This window comes from Bufo gargarizans, chromosome 9 (assembly GCF_014858855.1).
Source record: "Bufo gargarizans isolate SCDJY-AF-19 chromosome 9, ASM1485885v1, whole genome shotgun sequence".
NCBI lineage: Eukaryota > Metazoa > Chordata > Amphibia > Anura > Bufonidae > Bufo > Bufo gargarizans.
The window spans coordinates 2999709-3022128 of record NC_058088.1 but is presented as its reverse complement, the minus strand read 5'-3'; the positions used below and the strand labels follow the sequence as shown (position 1 = coordinate 3022128).

The 22420-nt window shown below is 47.1% G+C and overlaps 1 protein-coding gene across 1 annotated transcript; it reads left to right on the top strand.

Annotated features, from left to right (window-relative positions):
* Positions 1-1166: 1166 nt before the first annotated feature.
* On the top strand, positions 1167-22420 carry NOP53 (NOP53 ribosome biogenesis factor). The gene is made up of 13 exons (XM_044268408.1): positions 1167-1387; positions 4141-4205; positions 5479-5581; positions 7998-8197; positions 8275-8345; positions 11371-11466; positions 11749-11853; positions 14461-14622; positions 16874-17049; positions 17911-17977; positions 18153-18229; positions 19906-19962; positions 21934-22420. Exons 1-13 carry the CDS (start codon positions 1182-1184, stop codon positions 21938-21940), a joined length of 1392 nt encoding a protein of 463 aa, XP_044124343.1. The 5' UTR covers positions 1167-1181; the 3' UTR covers positions 21941-22420.

Genomic DNA, 22420 nt, shown 5'->3' with positions numbered 1-22420 from the left:
ATTATCAGTATATTTTTTTTAAAGGGAACCTGTCACAAGGATTGTGTGTATAGAGCTGAGGACATGGGTTGCTAGATGGCCGCTAGCACATTCGCAATACCCAGTCCCCATAGCTCTGTGTGCTTTTATTGGGTAAAAAAAAAGATTTGATCCATATGCAAATTATCCTGAGATGAGTCCAGCATGAAGGAGCCCAGCACCGCCCCGCATCCTCAGAATCTCCTCCTTGCTCCACGAAGTCAGAAAGCTAGAGCGCCGCAAGCTAGCGCATGCGCAGTTCCTTCCCTGAGGCTGATGCCAGCACAGGGAAGGAACACTATGCCGACACTGCGCATCGCGAGATTACGGCGCTCTAGCTTTTTGACATCGGGGAGCAAGGAGGAGATTCTGAGGATGCGGGGCGGTGCTGGGCTCCTTCACGCTGGACTCATCTCAGGATAATTTGCATATGGATCAAATCAGGTTTTTTTTCCACAATAAAAGCACACAGAGCTATGGGGACTGGGTATTGCGCATGTGCTAGCGGCCATCTAGCAACCCATGTTCTCAGCTCTATACACAAAATCCCAGTGACAGGTTCCCTTTAAAGTAGAGAAACTGAAATTTAGAAAATTTCAAATTTTTAATACATTTTGGATTTTTTTTTTATAAATAAAGGTGGAATATATATGGATTCTAATTTTCCCGTGTCATGAAGTACAATGTGTCACGAGAAAACAGTCTCTGAATGGCTTGGATAATTAAAAGCGTTCCAAAGTTATTACCACATAAAGTGACACGTCAGATTTCCAAATATTGGCCTGGCCCATAAGGTGAAAAATGACAGGTCCTGAAGGGGTTAATAAGTCCCCCCCCCCCCCCTCAAAAAAACAAACAAAAACATTTGTACAACAAAATGGTGCCAAAATGTAAAGCTAAAGCTGTGATGAAAAATAGCTAAGAATTAATATTACATACTGATGTATTGAACTATATTGCAAATCACCCTAAACCCCAGCAGTTCACCACAAGCACAGTGCTACATTCCACCATGAGCCAGTTCCAAAGTTAACTTCCATAGTGGCGGGAAATTAGGTATAAATATGCTCAGTGCCTGTACAAAGATGGCCGCCATCCGACTTTACGCTCAGGCTCCGTGACGCATTTCCGGTTGCTACTTCCGGACAGTCTTTAACTCCAAAATGGCGCCCGCCACAAGTCGCGGCGGCGTGGAGCAGGGGAATGATTTCCTGGGGTTCAGTCCGTTTTCTAAAAGCGGGGAGAAGAAGAACACCCCGAAAAGAAAGCGGATGAACAGGAACAAGAAGAAGACCTGGAAAAAGCACATCGATGTCCGGGATGTGGAGGAGTTCATGGACGACGTGCGGCTGCAGGAGAGGACAGTCGGGTAAGGAGGAGGAGGGGGTCACATGAGGCCTGGCCTGTAAGGATCAGAGCTATGACCGGTTATGGCCACTGCAACTACAACTCCATGGCTATCAGGGTATGCTGGGAGTTGTAGTTTCACAGCAGCCTCTGGTGGTTGTCCGTGTTAGAGCTGCAGCCTATTACCTATCACTAAAATCGTCTGTCATCGGCCGATCACCAGCTGTATGGCCGTTGCAAAAATTGGGGTGTCTTGTGCTGCTGGCGGGCGGGAGACATCTGAGGTAGACCGCCATCAGGATCTTAAAGGGGTCTTCTGGCCGCTCTGTTCCTGCACAGTATACCTGCGGACTACCATGTGATCATAGTGTTGAGCGAACCTGTGTCTTAAGTTCAGGTTATTGAAGAATCGCGTTATGGATTCCGCCACCATGGACCATAACAGAATTTAGAATCCATAACGCGATTCTTCGATAACCCAAACTTTAGACGCCGAACTTAAAACACAAGTTTGCTCAACACTACTTGCCTATCATTTCTGGGTGATGTCGCCATAAAACAGGGATCAGCAACCTTCGGCAGTTAAGCTGTCGTGAGACTACGACTCCCAGCATGCACACTTGCTTGGCTGTTTTCAGAACTCCCATAGAAGTGAATGGTGCCTGCTGGGAGTTGTAGTTTTGCCACATTTGGCATGCCGAAGGTTGCTGACCTCTGCCATAGAGGATTTGTTACCGTGGCTACTGTGGAAATTATCTTAGGCCTCTTTCACACTTGCGTTGTCCGGATCCGGTGTGTACTCCACTTGCCGGAATTACACGCCGGATCCGGAAAAACGCAAGTGTACTGAAAGCATTTGAAGACGGATCCGTCTCCAAAATGCGTTCAGTGTTACTATGGCAGCCAGGACGCTATTAAAGTCCTGGTTGCCATAGTAGTAGTGGGGAGCGGGGGAGCGGTATACTTACAGTCCGTGCGGCTCCCGGGGCGCTCCAGAATGACGTCAGAGCGCCCCATGCGCATGGATGACGTGCCATGCGATCACGTCATCCATGCGCCTAGGGCGCCCTGACGTCACGCTGGAGCGCCCCGGGAGCCGCACGGACGGTAAGTATGCTGCTCCCTGCTCCCCACTACACTTTACCATGGCTGCCAGGACTTTAGCATCCCGGCAGCCATGGTAACCACTCTAAAAAAGCTAAACGTCGGATCCGGCAATGCGCTGAAACGACGTTTAGCTTAAGGCCGGATCCGGATCAATGCCTTTCAATGGGCATTAATTCCGGATCCGGCCTTGCGGCAAGTCTTCAGGATTTTTGGCCGGAGCAAAAAGCGCAGCATGCTGCAGTATTTTCTCCGGCCCAAAAACGTTCTGTTCCGGAACTGAAGACGTCCTGATGCATCCTGAACTCATTTCTCTCCATTCAGAATGCATTAGGATAAAACTGATCAGGATTCTTCCGGCATAGAGCCCCGACGACGGAACTCTATGCCGGAAGAAAAGAACGCAAGTGTGAAAGAGCCCTTAATAAAATTATTTTGCAAAAATGGGATGGTTTCTGGCGCTGTCAATCTAATTGCGGGGGGAAGGGATGGGGCGTCATTTTGGAGCACCGGGGGCAGTGCTCTAACTGCATAAAGCCTCATGCACACAACAGGTTTTTTTTTTGTTTTTTTTTTGGAGGATCCGTTTTTCCCCACAGATCCCTTGTAATAAATGCCTATCCTTGTCCGCAAATGTGAAAAAAGTAGGACATGCACTATTTTTTAGGCTGATGGGAAACACTGACAACGGACGCGGAACACAATCGGATGAACTATCGGCATTTCTTTGCTGACCCATTGAAATGAGTCCCCCACCTATCTGCAACAAAATAAACGGAACGGAGGCCGAGAAAAACAACTGTCATGTGCATGAGGCCTAAAACAGATATCGCTTTAATTCAGTGTCATCAGCCCTACTGGGTGATATTCCTGGTAGGATAGGGTTGATCCGGGTGACAGAGCTGCTTTATAGGGGTTCTCTGGGATTTTGACATTGCCTATCTTCGGGATAGGTGTTCAGTGTCAGATCAGTGGTGGTCCCAACCCCTGGAACCCCCGCTGATCAGCTGTTTGCCACAGCCCATGGCCTCTACCTAAGACGGTGACCTCACGTTCGTCGGTCAGCTGGTCCTGGCACAGCTCTATCACATTCAATTGAATGGGGCTGAGCTGTAATACCAATGGGCGGCACTTGATACGCTGTGAGGAGGCTGCGGTGCTCATGGCAGAGCTGCATCCTCTTCAAACAGCTGATCGATGGAGGGGTTGCCAGAAGTCGGACCCCCAGCAATCTCATATTTATGACCTGTGCAGAGGGTAGCCTTTCAACATGATTATCCTGGAGAACCACTTTAAAGGGCTTCTGCAGTTTTTTTAAACTGATTATCTACCCTCTGGATAGATCATCAGCATCTGATCGGCGGGGATCCGACACCCCGCCGGTCAGCTGTTTGAGAAGGCAGCGGCGCTGGCAGTAGCACCGCGGACTTCTCGCTGTTTACTGAAGGCCCAGTGACGTCACAACTTGTATCAATGGGCGGGGCTAAGCTCTGTTCACTTGAATGTCGGACCCCCGCCGATCAGCTGCTGATGATATATCCAGGTGGTGAGATGCAGACGCGATGCTGCGTCTGTCACAACAGGATTAAAATGGTGCAGTCACTCTAATGTATTTAATATTTTTTTTTTGTTATCTGACCGCTCTTTCTTTCTTTTCTCGCTCTCTCGCAGGGGTCTGCTGTCGGAAAGACCCAATGAAAATCTCTTCTTTGTGGACACCAACAAGAAGAAAAAAGGTGAGACGGTAACTGTGGAGGCTGCTGACGCTTTGTGAATCCAGTGGATTACTTCACGGAGTAGGTGGCACCCCCTGCTGGTGTAGAACAGTGCTCTCCCCCTGTAGCAGAACTACAACTCCCAGCATGCAACAGTGACACGAGTTGGAAAGAGATCACAGACTAAGGGCCCATTCACAAGACCGTATAGTTGTCTTTATCCGTTCTGCAATTTGGCGATGTGGAGCCGCAAAAGATGCGGATAGCACACCGTACTTCCGTTCTGTGGCCTCTCAAAAGAGATTAAACTTTTTTTTTTTTTTTGGTTTGGTTTTTTCCTTGTCCACAATTGTGGAAAAGAATTGGCATTTCTATCCTAGGGCTAGCCGTTTCGTTCCACAAATGCGGAGCGCATGCAGCCAGTATCAGACCACAAAACTGAGACCATAATGGCGGCCTGGCCTGAGATGTAACAGCTGGGAATTATGATTGGGCCAGTTGGAGTTTGGAGCTCTGACATGAGCAGATGTCCTGGAAAGAGATTTCCGGGGACTTCACTCCAGAAGTTTCATCTGCTGAGGGTTTAAATACTTAAAGGGGTATTCCCATCTCAGACAATGGGGGTATATCGCTAGGAACATCCTCATTGTCTGATAGGTGCGCGTCCCAGAGGTGAACGAGACCGGACCCCTGAAGATCGTGGAGGGCGCAGAGGTGGGATCCGTACCTACTCCGAGAACAGAGCAGGTGGTGGGCAGAGGACCCATGGTTTCCCTGGGTCTGGCCACCGCTCTCAGAAATGGAGGGCGGCTGCACGTGCTTAGTGCACCCTCCACAACCTTCACGGCTCTGTTCTCGATGTAGGTGGGGGTCCCCTAGCGATATGACCCCATTGTCTCAGATTAGACAACCGCTTTAATTTTATTCCATTATTTTGGAGAGGTGGCTGCAGCAGACGGGTTGTGATGGCCTATACTCAGACCAAGTGTTAATTTGTCCGAAATCTGGGGCATTGCCTAGGAGTGGTTGACGCATGCATACTGGGAAACGGGGTGGTGGCAGGGAAGCCATACTAAGTTTGGCTATGGACCCTGTGAGATCTGTGTTTCTGACTGTAATTGCCGAGTGTGTGCACCAGGGTAAAGATGGCAGAGCTGCAGCTGAACTCCATCGATCATGACACGAGCTATAAGAACCCCAATCAGTGAATGGAAATACCAGGACACCTACATCAGTCTTTGCTTCCAACTGGACATGATATAAACTGGATGTGACATTTATTTAATCTTTTCAGACTCCAGAATATTACCAGCTACCAGAAAGCTGAGGAAGCGAACCCGACCTCTAAAGATCGACCTTATTCTACAGCCAGACTCTAAAGTGCCGCCACCTAAAGAGTGAGTATGTGTTCACAATTGTAAGTAGTAAGGGCAGATGAACTACAGAAACGTTCCAATTCACTGAACGCAAGCAAAGGTCTTTTAAATGTTGGATTTCAACACAAAGTACGGTAGAGAATGCATACAGTTTCAATAGTCAATGTTAATGGGGTTTCCGCATAGAGGGGTTGTGCAGCCTTTAATATTGTTGTCCCGTCCTCTGGTCGGAGGGGGTCTGACTCCCGACAATCAGCTGGCTGAAGAGGAGGCGGCGCTTTTGCAAGAGCCACTTACTCTTCAAGATTAGACCGCGTCATCTCGGAAGAAGTGATTGTAAATACACCGCGCCGATGGCGCAGTGTGATCTTGAAGAGGATTATTACTCGCACAACCAGCACTTTCTCTTCAACCAGCTGATTGGCGGGAGTGTCGGGAGTCAGACTACCAGCGACCAGAGGATAGGTCATCAATATTGCTGGCTGCACAACCCCTTCAAAGGGGTATTCTGGTTGTTAGAAGTTGTTTTGATGGCAGTGATGAAGAATTGGAAATTCCTTGAAGATCTGAACATTATCAGACTGCACCACTGAAGTAATTCCCATGACAGTGATGTCTTGAGGTGTAGAACAATGTCGGCCTCAGTGATCATTCCTTTATCTCCTGCTCTGGACGTGAGTGACATCCAGGCCGTCTAGTGCTCCTTTAGAAGCCTGCAGGTGTCCTTCTGCCCTGTGATGAGACCCATCCTTGCGCTGTGAGCATTCTCTGCATTGCTTGCTAGGAATGTGATGCAAACTCTGGGTGCCCTGGGGTTATGGTCAGTTTTCCATCCCCAGGTTCTGAGGGTATGAAACACTTGTCATCTGTCTATTGTGCGGTAACATTGGGAAACTGCTAACTGGCGGAGGAGCCAACAGTCAAACCCCCACCAATCATTAATTCTTGTGATTTTTTTTTTTTTTTTTTTTTTTTTTTTTTCTTTCTGGTTACATTGTTATCCCCTATCCCTAACTATTAGATCGGTGGGGCTCCTACCGCTGGGAGAATGGGGGCCCTGTATCCTCTGCCACCCCCTGGAATGAATAGAGCGGCCGGTCGCACATGCACGCTCTATTCATCTCTATGGGAATATATGAACTAGGGATGAGCGAATCGACCTCGGATGAAATATCCAAAGTCGATTCGCATAACACTTCGTTCCAATACTGCAGGAGCTCCGTACAGTATTGGATTTGATGAGCCGAAGTTATTGCTTCACGAAGCACTGTACTGTAAAAAAAAAAAAAATCCCGAACTCTTCGGTACCACTTAGAACCGATCCCAAGTTCTGGAAATGTTTTTTTTTTTACAGTACAAATTAATTTATGAAGTTATTACCCGAAGTCTCGCAAGACTTCGCAATGCAATAACTTCAGCTCATCGGAGACAATACATTTTAATACTGTACAGAGCTCCTGCTCCGTACAGTATTGGAACGAAGTGTTATGCGAATCGACTTTGGATGTTTCATCCGAAGTCGATTCGCTCATCCCCAATACGGACCCTAGTGTTATAGTATCTTTGTCCACTAGGTGGCAGTGGCAGATAATCTATTATGCACATGGTTTATAGAGCTTGGCTTCAGTGACCGTAAACTGGCCTTGGCTCATGTTGCTGGTCGTAAGGGTTAAGCTGATGAGTATGGGGTTGTTTCTCACTTTAGATTTCCATGTTGTGGAGGGGGGAAAAAAAAAAAGCTGAAAAATTCTCCTATCTTCCTATGTGTGCCTGCCTGTCTTTGGTAGCATCTTAGAGTTTCAGTGGAGCAGCAATGTGCATGCTTGACCACAACTGCATTCAATAGGGGGATATGAGACCCCAGTCACGTTAATGGTGGATGGGTGATAAGTTGAGTTTCTGCGACAGCTTCCATATGGTGTATGTCTAAGGTCCTCAGCCTCTAAGCCAGGCATGCTCAACCTGCCGCCCTCCAGCTGTTGCAATACTACAACTCCCAGCATGCCCGAACAGTCTACAGGTATCAGCCTACAGCAGGGCATTGTGGGAGCTGTAGTTTTACAGTTTGAGGATGCCTGCTCTAAGCTCTTAGCAAAAACTGGGGCTTGTGATCAGAGTAGAAGCCGAGGACACAGAATAAGTACCCTGCTAATGATTGCAGTCATACAGCGGAGGCATCGGATGTGGATTATTAACCAGTTTAGTCCTGACCAGATGCAGATTTAGTTTGGTCGATGCCAGACTCTCTATGTAGCGTACACATAGGTTCTGAAGTTCTTTTCTCTGCGTGCATTCTCCGGTTTCCGTTTTTCCAAGGCAGGAAGCAGTGTCGTTTTCTTTGGAGTCTCTCTGCTGGGAGGGACGTCGATAGCCCACCGCTGTGACTGCTGTAAATCTTGAAGCGGCCATGTTACTGACAGCCTGTGTCTCTCTCCAGCATCTTGTCTCACCAGGTGCCCAATGCAAAGAAACTGAAAAGGAAACGAGAGCGAGAGGAGCAGCAGCTGGAAACTAAGGGGATTCTGCCCCGTACGGACAGACTTCTCCTGGCACAACAGGACAGACCCAGCTCAACACACAAAGACGAGCCCAACAATAACCCAACCAGAGGCTTCTATGACCTGTGGGCGGCAAAGAGTATGTGGAGTCTGTGATTGTGTAGAGACCGGACCACTTGCTGCACATGATATATTCACTCCCTCCCTTCATTACAGATCCCCTGGATTCTGCATTTGAAGGAAAAGAGCAGTGGTTTTTAGAACAGACCAAAAAGGGTCGTGTTAAGGTGAGCCTGGGTTTTTGAAGGTGTCTGTTCTTCTGTTATTCATCATGGAAATTAAAGGGGTTGTTTCACTTCAGACATTGGTAGCATATCCAAATGAAATGCCACCAATTTGACCCTTTCCCCCGAAAGTGAAGGAGAGCCCATTGCAGGTGCAGCCACCCACCCTTGACTGCTATGGGAGTTCTGAAGATGGCTGATTGTGCTGGCTTGGGTATTTTCTAAGCTCCCATAGAAGTAAATGGAGAGCACGCATGTCCGGAGCTCCGTTCTGTAGATAGATGCGACTCCTATATGTCATTGTTGGCAATTTTTGAGTTGTGTGTGAACCTATACTTGGAGAAGGTGGTAGAGAGCATGGACCTCACTGCCCTCTCCTCGTCATGTTTCGTATTGGTTGGAGCCACGTATATACAGAGAGAAGCGCACACAATCTGCTCCTAATTTTGAAAGCAGCAAATTTTAGACAGCAATTTCTAGGACTGAAAATCTGCTCCATTTATCTGAATGACGTTGTTTTAGCAGCAAGTCCCCTTCAGATGAACGTGGCAGTCGTGCAGAAAATATCTAGTGAAATACTGTGTAATACAAGTGTGTGGGATCTCCCAATCTACACACAGTGGATTTTCTGCATGCACATGGAACTCAAATCTGCAGCATGTCCTTTGTCTCCTGGATGGTTTGCAGTTTATTCATGGATTTCTTTAGTGGAGTTTAAAGGGGTTCTGCACTTTATTTTAACTGACGATCTACGCCCACGCTAGTTGATACTAGACGTGACGTCAGTGGGCCGGCGGTAGACAGTGAGAAGGCCGCGGCGCTGCTGGAGCGCCGCTGCCTTCTCAAACAGCTGATCTATCCAGAGGATAGATCATCAGTTTAAACAAAGTGCAGAACCCCTTTAAGTCTGCATTTAAATCTTCCACTAAAACGTCTTGCAGATTTACTTGTGGATTTCTTTCACTACAAATCTACAATGTGTAATCCTACCCTTAGGGATATGAGGAACTGATATTTAGTGATTGTAGACCCGTGGGCAGGATTAAAATTTGAACCACATCTTGGGGTCCTTTCACACGTCTATAGTGTATTGCGCATCCGCAATACACCCGGCCGGCACCCCCATAGAACTGCCTATTCTTGTCCGCCATTGCGGACAAGAATAGGACATGTTCTATTTATTTTTTTTCCGGAGCCACGGACTGGAAGATCGGCGCGCTCCGGAAATGCGGATGCGGACAGCACACTGTGTGCTATCCGCATCCCTTCCTGCCCAATAGAGAATGAATGGGTCCGCACCCGTTCCAGAATTTGTGGAACGGACGCGGACCCTTTCTACAGATGTGTGAAGGGACCCTTAAAGGGGTTCTCCAGGAATTAAGAAAATAAAAATACGTAAATATTACTCTATTATAAAATTCCCAAATACCTTTCCTTACCGTATTTTAGATAGGAAAAAAAATATTTTGTACAAAAGGTGTGTTAATAATGGGCAACATGGGGTTAAAGCATGAGGTTCATGAACAGTCACTTGCTATTAATGTTATCGGCACAATCTTATGAATTTTGACTTCCATCATTCCATGTGCCCCACATTGATAAGTGGCCTGTATTCTGTAACTTGCATTAACCCCACGTTGCCCGTTATTTGAGAAGGTACAGTCACTTACTATTAATGTGAAGCACATGTGGCCCCCTCCAAAAGCATGTGCCCAGCCTGACGTAAAAAATATGGCAGTGGAAAGATTGTGGTTAATGAGTCACATTAACCATAATCTTACTGGCTGCCTGGTACATACCATATGTTTTTGCCTGCCTTTATTTTCAGGCAGGCTACTCACTTTTGTACTAGGGGGATACCAGCTATGCTGCTGAGTGCACACAATATAGAATATAAGAACTCTGCATCACAGAAAGAGGATCGTGACACTACTGTCTAGCCATAGGGCTTTCCCATAGACATGGGTGCAGTCTGGTGTGCATGTATGCGCCTCCGGGAGGCTGGGACAGGTCCTAGGACAGGGATGGCCGACCTGTGGCTCTCCAGCTGTTGCAAAACTACAACTCCCAGTCTGCCTACAGCTATCAGCCTTCAGCAGGGCATGGTGGGAGTTGTAGTTTTATAACAGCTGGAGAGCCGCAGGTTGGCCAGCCCTGTCCTAGGAGGATTGTAGTTGTTGATGTCCCGCTATAGAAGTGCCAGGCTCTTCCCTGTTCCTCAGTAGGTACTGTACATGTCGGGCTCTATGTCCGGTACATCACAGGCTGATGTCCTTATGCATTATAGCCTGCGATGTATCGGCAACATGCAAAGCGCCGGCCATTCCAACCGCCTCCCCCCAATGTATTTGTCCTATAAGATGCATTATAATTTTCACCCTACTTTGGGGGGGGGGGGGAATGCATCTTATAGGGTAAAAAATACAGTAGTTATAATGGCTGTTTGTCTAGGGAGCAATCATTGGGAGAAATAAAATGGCCGCCGTACTATTCGTGCACACAATACCTGTGCTAATCACACAGCAGGATAAGTTACTTCACAACACTGAGGTAAAGACCTGCCTCGTCCTCCGCTCTGCTGCTCTTGTCAGGGATTACTGAATACTGTTCAATATGATCTTCAGCTGAATCTGTAGAAATGGAGCTCATGAGGTACAGAGAGGAGGTGGGGATGTGGCGGTGTCCTGCTGTGTGATAAGGACAGGTGTTGTGTGTAGTAATAGGACGGCGGCCATTTTATTTCTTCTAATTGCTCCCCAGACAAAACGAGCCATTATAACTGAAATATATTTGGGAATATATTTATAATAAAGTAATATGTAGTTATTTTCATTTTCTTAATTCCTGGAGAACCCCTTTAAGAGAAAAAAAATTGCTGCAATCTCGCAGCTTGTGGTAAGTGTGAGGCCTTATGCACACCTGCATATTTGGGGTCTTGAGCGCGGCGTCTCCTCATTTCAGTATTGCAGAAGATGGCTGAACGTGTCCCTCTTGCTTGTGATTACACTAATGTACTTCTCGTTCTCAGCGTCCTGAAAGAATGAACAAAAAGCCATCGGTGCTTCCAGCTGTTGAAGTTGCTGCTCCTGGAGCCTCCTATAACCCGTCCTACGAATCGCATCAGGTCAGAGACGTGACTATTTCTTGAGTCTGTGCCCCCACCCATGTGAGATCTCCAGGCTTTCTAGTGATGCAGCGGGTTATTCTTCTAGGCCCCACTCTGTGTATTCAGTGTTGTACTTGACCTATAGTTGGTAAGCTTCTGGCCCTCACACATTGAAGCATCTGCCCTGCTGTTTCTGGTTCACTTGCAGCAGTCTTCTGTACTTTCAAGGCTCCGTTTTTTTATTATTTTCTACAAAATAGTCTTGTAAAATTCTTATATTGTATCGTGTTTTACCTCCAGGACCTGCTGCTGAAAGCTCATGAGGTAGAAGTGAAAAAGCTGAAAGAGGAGAAGAAGCTGGAGCGACAGGTGAAATGTCCCACCCGGGATGAAGCCCCCACAGAGGTTCGTATCCTCCCCATTAGACCTACCAGACAGTACTGCTGAATATTAGTCCAAGCATTGATCAGATCTCAATATGTTGAAGGTTGATGACCTATCCTCAGGCCCCTCAATATCAAACCAGCAGGGGCCTACTTCCCGTCACCCCCTTCCCAACCGCTGTTTGCAAATGTAGTGTAGCTTTTGTGCTTCGTCTTCATCATCATCATCTGCCCTTCCTTTTGCTTGTAGAGGCAGCACAACGTAATTACAACTGCTTGTCCCATTCAAGTAAATGTTATGGGTGTAATTACACTGCCCCGCCACTACAAGTGAGACTGCGCCCAGGTAATTATGAAGAGGAAGGAGAAGTCGCGCTCTTCAAACAGCTGATTGGCGAGGGTGCCGGAATTCGGACCCCCACCTATCTGATACCGATGTATCCTGAGGATAGGTCATTATTATTTAACCCTCTGTACAACCCCTTTAAGGTGAAAAATGAAGCAGCTTTTCAGTAGATCATCAGTAAAAACCTCGACTGCTTAGTTCTAATACTGTACGGAGCAGGAGCGCCCTACAGTATTAGAATGTATTGGTTCCGATGAGTCAAAGGTATTGGTTTGTGAAGTCTGTAACAAACCATTTCCTGAACTCTGGTTCGGTTCCAAGTTACCACTTGGAACCAAACCCGGGTTTGGGAAATGTTTTTTTTACAGTAGAAATTTGGTAGACTTCGCAAAGTAATAACTTTGGCTCATCAGAGCCAATACATTCTAATACTGTACAGGGCTTCTGCTCCGTACAGTATTGGGCTACTTTCACACCTACGTTCGGTGCGAATCCGTCTGGTATCTGCACAGACGGATCCGCACCGATAATGCAAACTCTTGTATCCATTCAGAACGGATCCGTTTGCATTATTCTTAAAAAATAAAAATTAAGTCAAAACTGATCTGTTTTGACTTACATTCAAAGTCAATGGGAGACGGATCAGTTTTCTATTTTACCATATTGTGTCAGTGAAAAGAGTTTGGCTCCGCATTGTCAGGCGGACATCAAAACGCTGCAAGCAGCGTTTTGGTGTCCACCTCCAGAGCGGAACGAAGGCAAACTGATGCATTCTGAACAGATCCTTATCCATTCAGAATGCATTGGGGCTGAACTGATCCGTTTTGGGCCGCTTGTGAGAGCCTTGAAACGGATCTCGTAAGCGGACCCAGAAACGCCAGTGTGACAGTACCCTTAGAAGGAAGTTTTATGCAAATCGACTTCAGATGTTTCCTCCGAAGTCGATTCGCTCATCCCTAGTTGTAGCATACTGTAAGACTAGCCATGTGCTGGTGGGGGCGGGGCAGCAGAGCTGTGCTGGTGGGGGCGGGGCAGCAGAGCTGTGCTGGTGGGGGCGGGGCAGCAGAGCTGTGCTGGTGGGGGCGGGGCAGCAGAGCTGTGCTGGTGGGGGCGGGGCAGCAGAGCTGTGCTGGTGGGGGCGGGGCAGCAGAGCTGTGCTGGTGGGGGCGGGGCAGCAGAGCTGTGCTGGTGGGGGCGGGGCAGCAGAGCTGTGCTGGTGGGGGCGGGGCAGCAGAGCTGTGCTGGTGGGGGCGGGGCAGCAGAGCTGTGCTGGTGGGGGCGGGGCAGCAGAGCTGTGCTGGTGCATGTGAAATCCACAGGAACGCCCACAGTCTCACAGGAGATGACAGCACTGAGCAAAACTCATATCAGAGCATTTCTAAGAGCATGTGAAGAAAGGCTGATACCAGAAAACTTACAAGTGCAGTTTTATTATGTGCTGCATAACAGTAATATATGGGATTATTGATTTTAGTGCACAAAGGTGCCCATAGCCTTTAAGGCCTCTCGCAGAGTTGTAAATCACCTTTTTAAAGGGTCACTAACCTTTTAAAAAAAAAAAAAAAAAAAAACGTTCTCCTAGGACAGCAGTCAGCAACCTTCGGCACTCCAGCTGTGGTGAAACTAAGACTCCCAGCATGCACACTTGCTTAGCTATTTTCAGAACTCCCATGAAAGTGAATGGAGCATGCTGGGAGTCGTAGTTTCAACACAGCTGGAGTGCCGAAGGTTGCTGACTGCTGTCCTAGGGACACATCAGCCGTTAAGGTCGGTGGGGTCTGAGTGCTGAGACCACCACTGATTTCTAGAACGAGGGGAGAAAAGCTTGAGCATATTGTGCTCCCTTCCCTTGCTTTCGAGACTGGCCCATAGACTTCTGTGGAGCCCGTCTCGTGCAGCAAGGAAAGAGGATGTGATCTGCACGTACTTCTCTCCCCTCGTTCTAGAGATCAGTGAGGGTCACAGCTCCGAGAAACCCACAGATTCTAAACTTTTGATATGTTTTTATAACTTTTTAAAGGGGGTTGTGCAGCCAGCAATATTAATGACCAGACCTCGGGATAAGTCATCAATATCTGATCGGCACTGGTCCGACAGGCAGCTGCAAACAGGATAGGTCATCAATATTACTGGCTGCACAGCCCCTTTAATAATATATTGAGTATGCAAATGGGGGCCTTTGTGACATGTAGGTACCGTCAGATGGGGGTTTTATGGGAGGAGAATCCCAGATTAGATTTGGGTAATGTCTGCGGGATTTGTCAATTGTTTTTGTTTCTGCAGGAAACCCGGTTAAGAGAGCTGTGCGAGGGTCTAGTGGAGGAGTCTGAGGAGGAGGGCAGTGGTCCAGGGGCACAAGATGGGGAGCTGAAGGCGACATCCCTCCATCAGAGGGAGCGGAAGACAGAACGACAGAGAAAGAAGGACAAAGAAGCTAAATTCCTGGTGAGTTTGTGTGTTTGCTTTTCCAGTTGTGATGAGATATGTAAGGAGGGGGGGCTCTTGCAGGATTTTGCATTCTTAAGACAAGTCATCAGTGGGATCAATTTGGGACCCTCGCTGACAAAGTGAAGGAGTTGTGTGGTCCCAGCGGCTGGCACTGCAGAAAGGAGCCGTGCTCGGGCAAGTGCTGGTGCCACTTAGTTCTGCTTCTCAATGCAGCAAACGTTAACCCCTTCCCACAGAACGCTGTACATGTGCATCGTCCCTTAGCCTGTGGGTACAACAGCTCTGCCTGATCATTAGAAGGATTGTGGCTGTGATTGTCGGCTGAAAACGCTAAGCCTGTACTTTTTAACCCTTGATTTTATTATTTGCACATCTGTAGCTCAGGTTGTAAATATGGTGTGAACTCGTCTGGGGTCCAGTGACCTCCCTCCCCCCACAGTTAAGCACTGATGCCCTTCTCAGAGACTCTAAATCCCTGCCTGGTAATTCATTGCTACCTGGGCATTCAGCCAGTACCAGCTTAAGTCCACCTCTCCTGTCAAGGTGCTCCCCTCCAGTTTGTCGCTTATTCTGCATTGTGGGTTCCCTGTATCTCCTAAATTAATATTTAATCTGCTTTAGACAGCGTTGGGGTCATGTATGGACCTTATCAGTTATGGATCTGGGAATAGCCACCTTCAATAGTCCTCTTCCATCTATCTGTATGCATAGAGGTATAGGCCAATGATGGGTTTGGATGGCAGTGATGAAGAATTGGAAATTCCTTGAAGATCTGAACATGATCAGATTATCAGACTGCACCACTGAAGTAATTCCCATGACAGTGATGTCTTGAGGTGTAGAACAATGTCGGCCTCAGTGATCATTCCTTTATCTCCTGCTCTGGACGTGAGTGACATCCAGGCCGTCTAGTGCTCCTTTAGAAGCCTGCAGGTGTCCTTCTGCCCTGTGATGAGACCCATCCTTGCGCTGTGAGCATTCTCTGCATTGCTTGCTAGGAATGTGATGCAAACTCTGGGTGCCCTGGGGTTATGGTCAGTTTTCCATCCCCAGGTTCTGAGGGTAAGAAACACTTGTCATCTGTCTATTGTGTGGTAACATTGAGAAACGAACTGGCGGAGGAGCCAAGTCAACCCCCACCGATCATAAATTCTTGTGATTTAGGGCCCTTGCACGCGACTGTATACCCTCCAAGACATACGGTCTGTGAGCGGGCCATATGTCCCGGAGCGGCATTGTTCGTCTGCAGGGGAGCGCACAGCATCATAGATGACAATGATGCTGTGAACGTCGGGCCGCCCGCGTGGCTATTGTCCTGTAATCATATGATCTTTTGAGCGCGGGACTATAGTCCAGCGGCCCGACCTGCACAGCATCATTGTAATCTATGATGCTGTGTGCTCCCCTGCGCACGATCATTGCCGCTCTGGGACATATGGCCCGCTCAGAGACAGTATGTCTCAGAGGGCATACGGTCGTGTGCATGAGCCCTTATTCTGACAATAGGTCGTCATTATCTTAAAGGGGTATTCTGGTTAAAATGTTATCCCCTATCCACAGGATAGGTGATGGCTATTAGATCGGTGGGTGTCCTACCACTGGGACCGCCACTGGTCACGAGAAGAGCGGCCCTGCAGCCATTTGAAATTAATGAAGTGGCCGGTTGGGCATGCACATGGCCATTCTATTCATTTCTATGGGGGTTCCAGAGATATTACCCTATAAATGAATGGAATGGCCACATGCATGCCTGACTGGCCGCTCCGTTCATTTCAGGGGGCTGCAGGGGCTCGTCATCAATGGGGTTCCCAGCAGTAGGACCCTCACCGATCTAATAGTTATCCTCTATACTGTGAATAGAGGATAACTTAATGTAAAAGGAATACCAGGGTTTCGTTGATCCAGGGAGTATTATCATTGCCTGATTGGAGTCAGTAAGGAATCCCCCTTCCCCCCTCCCTCTTAAAAATAAAATAAGGAAAATAGGCTTCCACCTCGTGTGGGTGTTTTTTTTTTTTTTGTTTTTTTTCTCCTTCCTCTGAATCAACTTGCAGGAGAACAGGCTGAACTGGATGGACAGAGGGCTTTTTTTCAGCCTTCTAAACCGTTACTATATTACCGCTTTAATTCCTGGAAAAACCCCTTTAAACCTTCTGCCTCTTAGATGCAGGCACATATATTGTGCTGTGATGCTTGGCTCTTCCCCATTTTCTGCGTAGAAAGTCTTTAAATGGATCTTATTTTGCAGAGGGCCCGTCAAGAAGCTGAGAAGACGGAGAGACTGCGACGACAGGGTCTGTTCCAGCTGAAGTCCATCCAGACCTCTCTGAAGTCCAGACAAGATGAGCTCTTAAGACGCAAGAAGCTGCGCGAGAAGACTCAAAAAGCAAAGGCCTTACAACCCAAGAGACTGGGCCGTCTAAAGTGAGTGGGCTGTGACTGGTGGTTTCATAGTGGAGTAAAGGTTCATACTTGGCAATCATGTACCCATTGAGCTGGTCCCCGTCTGTGAATTCACACGTAGCCCTTCTGGTTTTTTGTTTTTGGAGAAACTTCTGTGACTCCCTTCCAGATAAGTGGGAGAGAGTCACAGAAATCCCTGCAATGAATCTGTGTGGGTTTGCCCTTATTGAGGTGAGGTTTATTGGATTGTATCTTAAATTCAGAGAGGCGTTTATAAGAAGCTACATTATGAAAAGTAAAGTCTCCTCGTGAAGATCTGGGGCTTTCAAGACTACAGTATTGATGACCTACTGTCCTATCGGGTGATCGGTGATGGTAGGGGCAATGTGCTCCAGCAAACGGTGTCCCATTCGTCCTGTACTTTTAGTCCTGAAACCCCCTTTGCTCACACTTGATAAACATGGCTGCTTTCTTAAGGACAAAACCGTCCACAAGGTATCGCAGCTCAGGCCCATTCACGTCAGTGAAGCCAGGTTGCAGTACCAGGCACAGCCCATGGACAGGCGTGGCACTGTTCTTGAAGAAAGCAGCAGAGTTTTTCTAGTACTTGACCGTAGGATCAGAGCTCTGCCCAATGATGAGACACATCCTTGCGCTGCGAGAATTTTCGGCTTTGCTGGAAATGTGATGCCAACACTGGGTGCCCTGGAGGCGGGTGTGTTTACCTATTCTGGGGCCTGAGGGCAGAGGACTGATTTATAGCAAAACCTTTAAGATACAAGCCTAGCTATTAGATAACGAACCCCTCGGATAGGCGTACTTTCGTGTCTTGGCTCCCTTTTTTCTTCCTGTGTGAGTTGACCTATAGCTTCTTATTTAAAGGTATCAAGAACCCGACGTGGATGTCCTGCTAAGTGAAGAGCTAACAGAGTCGCTGAGGAAACTCAAGGTAAAACTTCCACCCAGGCTTCTTAGACTACTGTCTGCAGTAAAATCACGTCCTCCAGTCTTAAAGCCTGCTGATGGTTTCGGGAGCAGGGAATTTGGAAATGGATTATATTTTGTAAGCACTTGACGTGCTCAGCTAACCACTAGAGTAACACGGGAATGTTGTCTGCTTACAGCCGCAGGGGAACGTTACCAAAGACAGGTTTAAGAGTTTCCAGAAGAGAAACCTCATTGAGCCAAGGGAGCGTGCAAAGTAAGTGTCGGGGACAGGTGGGCCGAATATTTTGAATGCATATGATGGTATCCCATTTAACCAGCAGCCAATTCTGTACCCTTGCTTCAGTAAAAGAGCTGACAATTTTTTTTTTTCCCCAACTTAAAGGGAACCTGTCACCAGTTTTATGGTGTCCTAACTAAGGACAACATAAATAAGTGACTTGACTCTCTTAGCAAAATGCTGGGTCACTTTCTTTAATTGACCCAGTCAATCTGCCAACATCTTGTATTGAAAAGCTCCAGCTGATAATGATGAGTCCTGAATATTCATGAGCTCCTGACTCTCCCCGCCCACCTGCTGCTGAATGACAGTTATTTTCCATATGAATCAGCAGCAGGGGAGTGGCTATAGCTCTGAATTAAATATATGCTGGACTCAATGACATCATGCTGGACTCAAATCAGCTCATTAGCATGCTGCATCTTTGTATGTATATTATGAGGTAACCATCTGTCACACCAGTAAGTGAGTATATCTAAGGCACTTTTTTGTAGTTAATGATTGTATATAATTAGATTATAATCAAATATCCACCTTTTTTAAAGGGGTTCTCTCACTTCAGCAATTGGTATTGATCACATATAGAAGTAGTTAATACATTAGTAAGTGGTTTGTATTGTGATTGTCAATATTGCATCGTTCGCTGACTGGATTCATTTTTCCATCACACTAGAACACTGCTTGTTTCCATGGTAACGACCACCTTGCAATCCTGTAGTGGTAGTCGTGCTTGTACACTATAGGAAAAAGCGTCGGGATCGTGGGAGCTCATAGACTGGCACTTTTTTCTATCACGTGCAATCACGACCACCCACCACTGATGGATTACAGGGTGGTCGTAACCATGGAAATGGGCAGTGTATAATGTGATGGAAAAATTAAGCCAGCCAGCAAAGGAGGCAATATGGAGAATCGCAATAAATTAGTGCCTTGTATTAGCATTTAACATGTAGATTAAGTTATTTGCCAACGTGAGACAACCCCTTGAAGTGGTGGCATGTCACTAGGATCTTGTGAAAAGGGACACGGTGCTGGTGTAGAGCTTTATCTTTTTCTCCGTTTTTCCTGTCAGTGCTTCCCCGACCACCTGCTAAGCAGCCTAGTGTTTAGAAGCACAGGGGAAAAATAGGGATTTAGTGCTATACCAGTGCTGCATTCCCGGGATCCGTGGGGGTTCCAGATCTCTGGCCACCACTGATCAAAAAGTGATGTTCAGTCTTGCCATCAGTACTCCCTTTAATAGTCCAGTCTACAATATTTGTAGTGTTATGTGAGATTCTAAGACTCGGGACCTCCGTCCAGAAACGGTACCACCCTTATCCATAGTTTCACTGGTATTGCAGCTCTTTTCTTCCCCCCCCCCCCCCTTACAACTGAATATGGATGAGTGTTGTATCTGAAAAGTCAACTTCTGGCTGTTAGCCATCGCAGATTTCTCATCTCCTACAACCCCGTTAGGTTCAAGCACCTGCTTTTGTCTTTTTGGGAAGTCCTTTTTGCAGACAATTCACCGGCCTTTGCTACCAATATTACCTTTGAGGCGTCTCTGCAAATATCCTGTCGGTAGTTTTCAGTTCCCTCTCGTGTAAACCAATCATTGCGTCCATTTCTTGTTACGGGAGGTCTGACCTGTTGGTTATTTTGTTATGCAGATTCAAGAGGAAGCTGAAGGTCAAATATGTGGAGAAACGAGCGTTCAGAGAAATCTCGTAAGTAACAGGAGGATTGTTTCCTTGTATACCACCAACGTATTGCTTGCAAAGGGACCTATTTCATCGAGCGATCTTTGGGTCAGTTTTTGGGAACACGCTCGTTCCTGATAATTTGCTCGTATAAACACGCCTTAGTAAACAAACGCACATTTGTAGGCCTATTGCATCTTTTATGCAGAATAAGAACACATCGCCCTGTGTAATCCTACAACTGAATGGGGGGAGAAGTCACTGCAGTAGCAATTGTGTGTCGTTTCCCCCCCCCCCCCCATCATACTTTTCTTGGCCAATGGAAACCCGCACATATCGGGCAGTATAATTGTACCCTTATAACAGTCCTAGTCCCCAGTGCATCTTAAGGACCATTTTCCTTATCTGGTGGAAAGAATATGTAGTCATACAAACCCTAGGAGATCCTATAAAGTGTGAATTCTGCATATAATATGTGGGGATTTGTGTCTGTGTGTGCATACTGTTAAAGGTTCTTGGCTGCAGCAGTGATGTGTCATGCACACCAGGTCACCATGCAGCCAGTTGGTGGCTTCAGTATACAGCACGTGACTGCTGAGACCATTGATTGGCTGTAATGGAAGGTGACGTGTACAGGAAACACCAGCGTGAAGGACTGGGGTGTGACTCTAGAAACTGCTGGGGAGAAAAGGGTGCAGTAGCATGTTCTAACATTTACTGCTGCTCTGCCATAGGCCGGGCCCCTCACACTGATTCTACTTACCTGGTTCCCGCAGCATCTGTTGTCAGGGGGGGGGGGGGGGGGGGGGGGAGAGAGAGAATAACCTCCCTAGCATTGATGGGGACTCTAGGAAGCTAGTCACTGCCCGCCATTGCCTTACAATTACGATAGAAAACCATGCAAGCTGCATCAGATTGGTTTGGTATTGGATCATTGTTAATGGCCATGCAGTTCCTGGTCATGAACAATGATGGTACGACCCCATGGCATGTTTGCAATGTAGCCCTGCTGTGATCCAGTACAGGTTGCACTAAGCTTTAATTAAACTACTGAGACCGCACTGTTCACGGTTTCTTTTTTTTTAATGGCCGCGTAGGATCAAAGGTCCCGTGTGGGCTTTAACAATACAGAATCGCTGAACAGTGCAGTCTCATAAGTTTTTATATAGAACCATGTCTCGAGTACCACGTGGCCATGCCATGTGGTCGTACCCTTAGGGCTGTTTCACATGAGCGGGTGCAGTCTGGAAATCGCACTCCACGTGTGAGCCTGATCCTCCGTCCTGGACACTGCTCGTCTTGCAGGGTCGCACAGCATTATCCTGATTTATAATGCTATGTTCTTCTGCTTGACCTTACTGTTACAGAATCAACGTGACATAGAGCGGTCAGTATTATTCTGTAGAAGTAAGGTCACGCAGAATCACATGGCATTATAAATCCGTATAATGCCAGCAGGGTCCAGAATGGAGGATCACGCTCGCATCGTGATTTCCGGCCAGCATACGCTCATGTGAAAGGGCCCTTAGAGACCAGCATGAAGTAACTAGGTTAACAATTTAAAGGGAATGTGTCACCACATAGTTTGGTAAGAAACCATTTGCACACTTCTCAGTACAGTCTAATGGTGTTGGTCCTATTGTGGAGAAATTAGGCTTTTAATTTTATGCTAATTGGCCTCCGGGTGCACTTGAGACTCCACTCCTTTTTCCTTCCCAGCTACACCCCATCTCCTTGACTAACAGTGCCAGGCAGTGAAGATGTGCTCATGTCTGGCCCTGTAGTCTCGCGATTGCTCATTCGCTGAACAGTGACCGATTCCCTTTTAGATGTCCTGTTAAAGGTGCATTTTGAAATAATGACAGAAGACCCCCTACAAGCCGTGCCAGGGATTGTAGATTTGGAGATGCTGCAGAGCTTTGCTTTGTCTGCTCAATCTCACCTGTTAATATTTCACACTATTTTAATTTTATAATGTTCTTTGCTCTTTTTAATCAGCGCCTAATTTGGACTTCCCACCCTGGACTGGATCTGCTCAGAGCTTTCATCTGGATGAAACCCCTCCATTATACTGCATCTTTGGTCTCCAGTCCCTTCACTTGCAGGCGGATCATTCTGCCTATTGGATTAACAGGATTCATCAGGTCACAGTCGGCACTTTCCAAGTTCATCCAAATTGAATTATTTCACTTCTGTCTGCCGGAGATCTGGTATAACAGCTCTGCATCTCATTCCAGTACCTGTAATCCTGCTAAATTATGGGTTCACACGCCATCTCTTAACCCCTGCAGCAAGCACTATGCTCCTCAGAGTGAGTGGGCGTTACTGTACTTGTCTTAAGCTGATGAGGAGACTCCGAAAATTTGCAAGAGACACACGACCTGAAAGGCGATTGAAGTCAAGCTGCATCTTTGGTTACGTCGGACATGAATACCTTTGTACACGGACTTCATTACGTACCTCCTGTGCAAATAAATTTATCTAT

What these genes read in the sequence shown, in the direction of transcription:
- NOP53 (XM_044268408.1), top strand. Translation starts at nt 1,182, where the DNA reads ATGGCGCCCGCCACAAGTCGCGGCGGCGTGGAGCAGGGGAATGATTTC. An exon ending in AAGAGACTGGGCCGTCTAAA is followed by an intron (nt 17,050 to 17,910) that starts GTGAGTGGGCTG and finishes TCTTATTTAAAG; the next exon opens with GTATCAAGAACCCGACGTGG. An exon ending in AGTCGCTGAGGAAACTCAAG is followed by an intron (nt 17,978 to 18,152) that starts GTAAAACTTCCA and finishes GTCTGCTTACAG; the next exon opens with CCGCAGGGGAACGTTACCAA.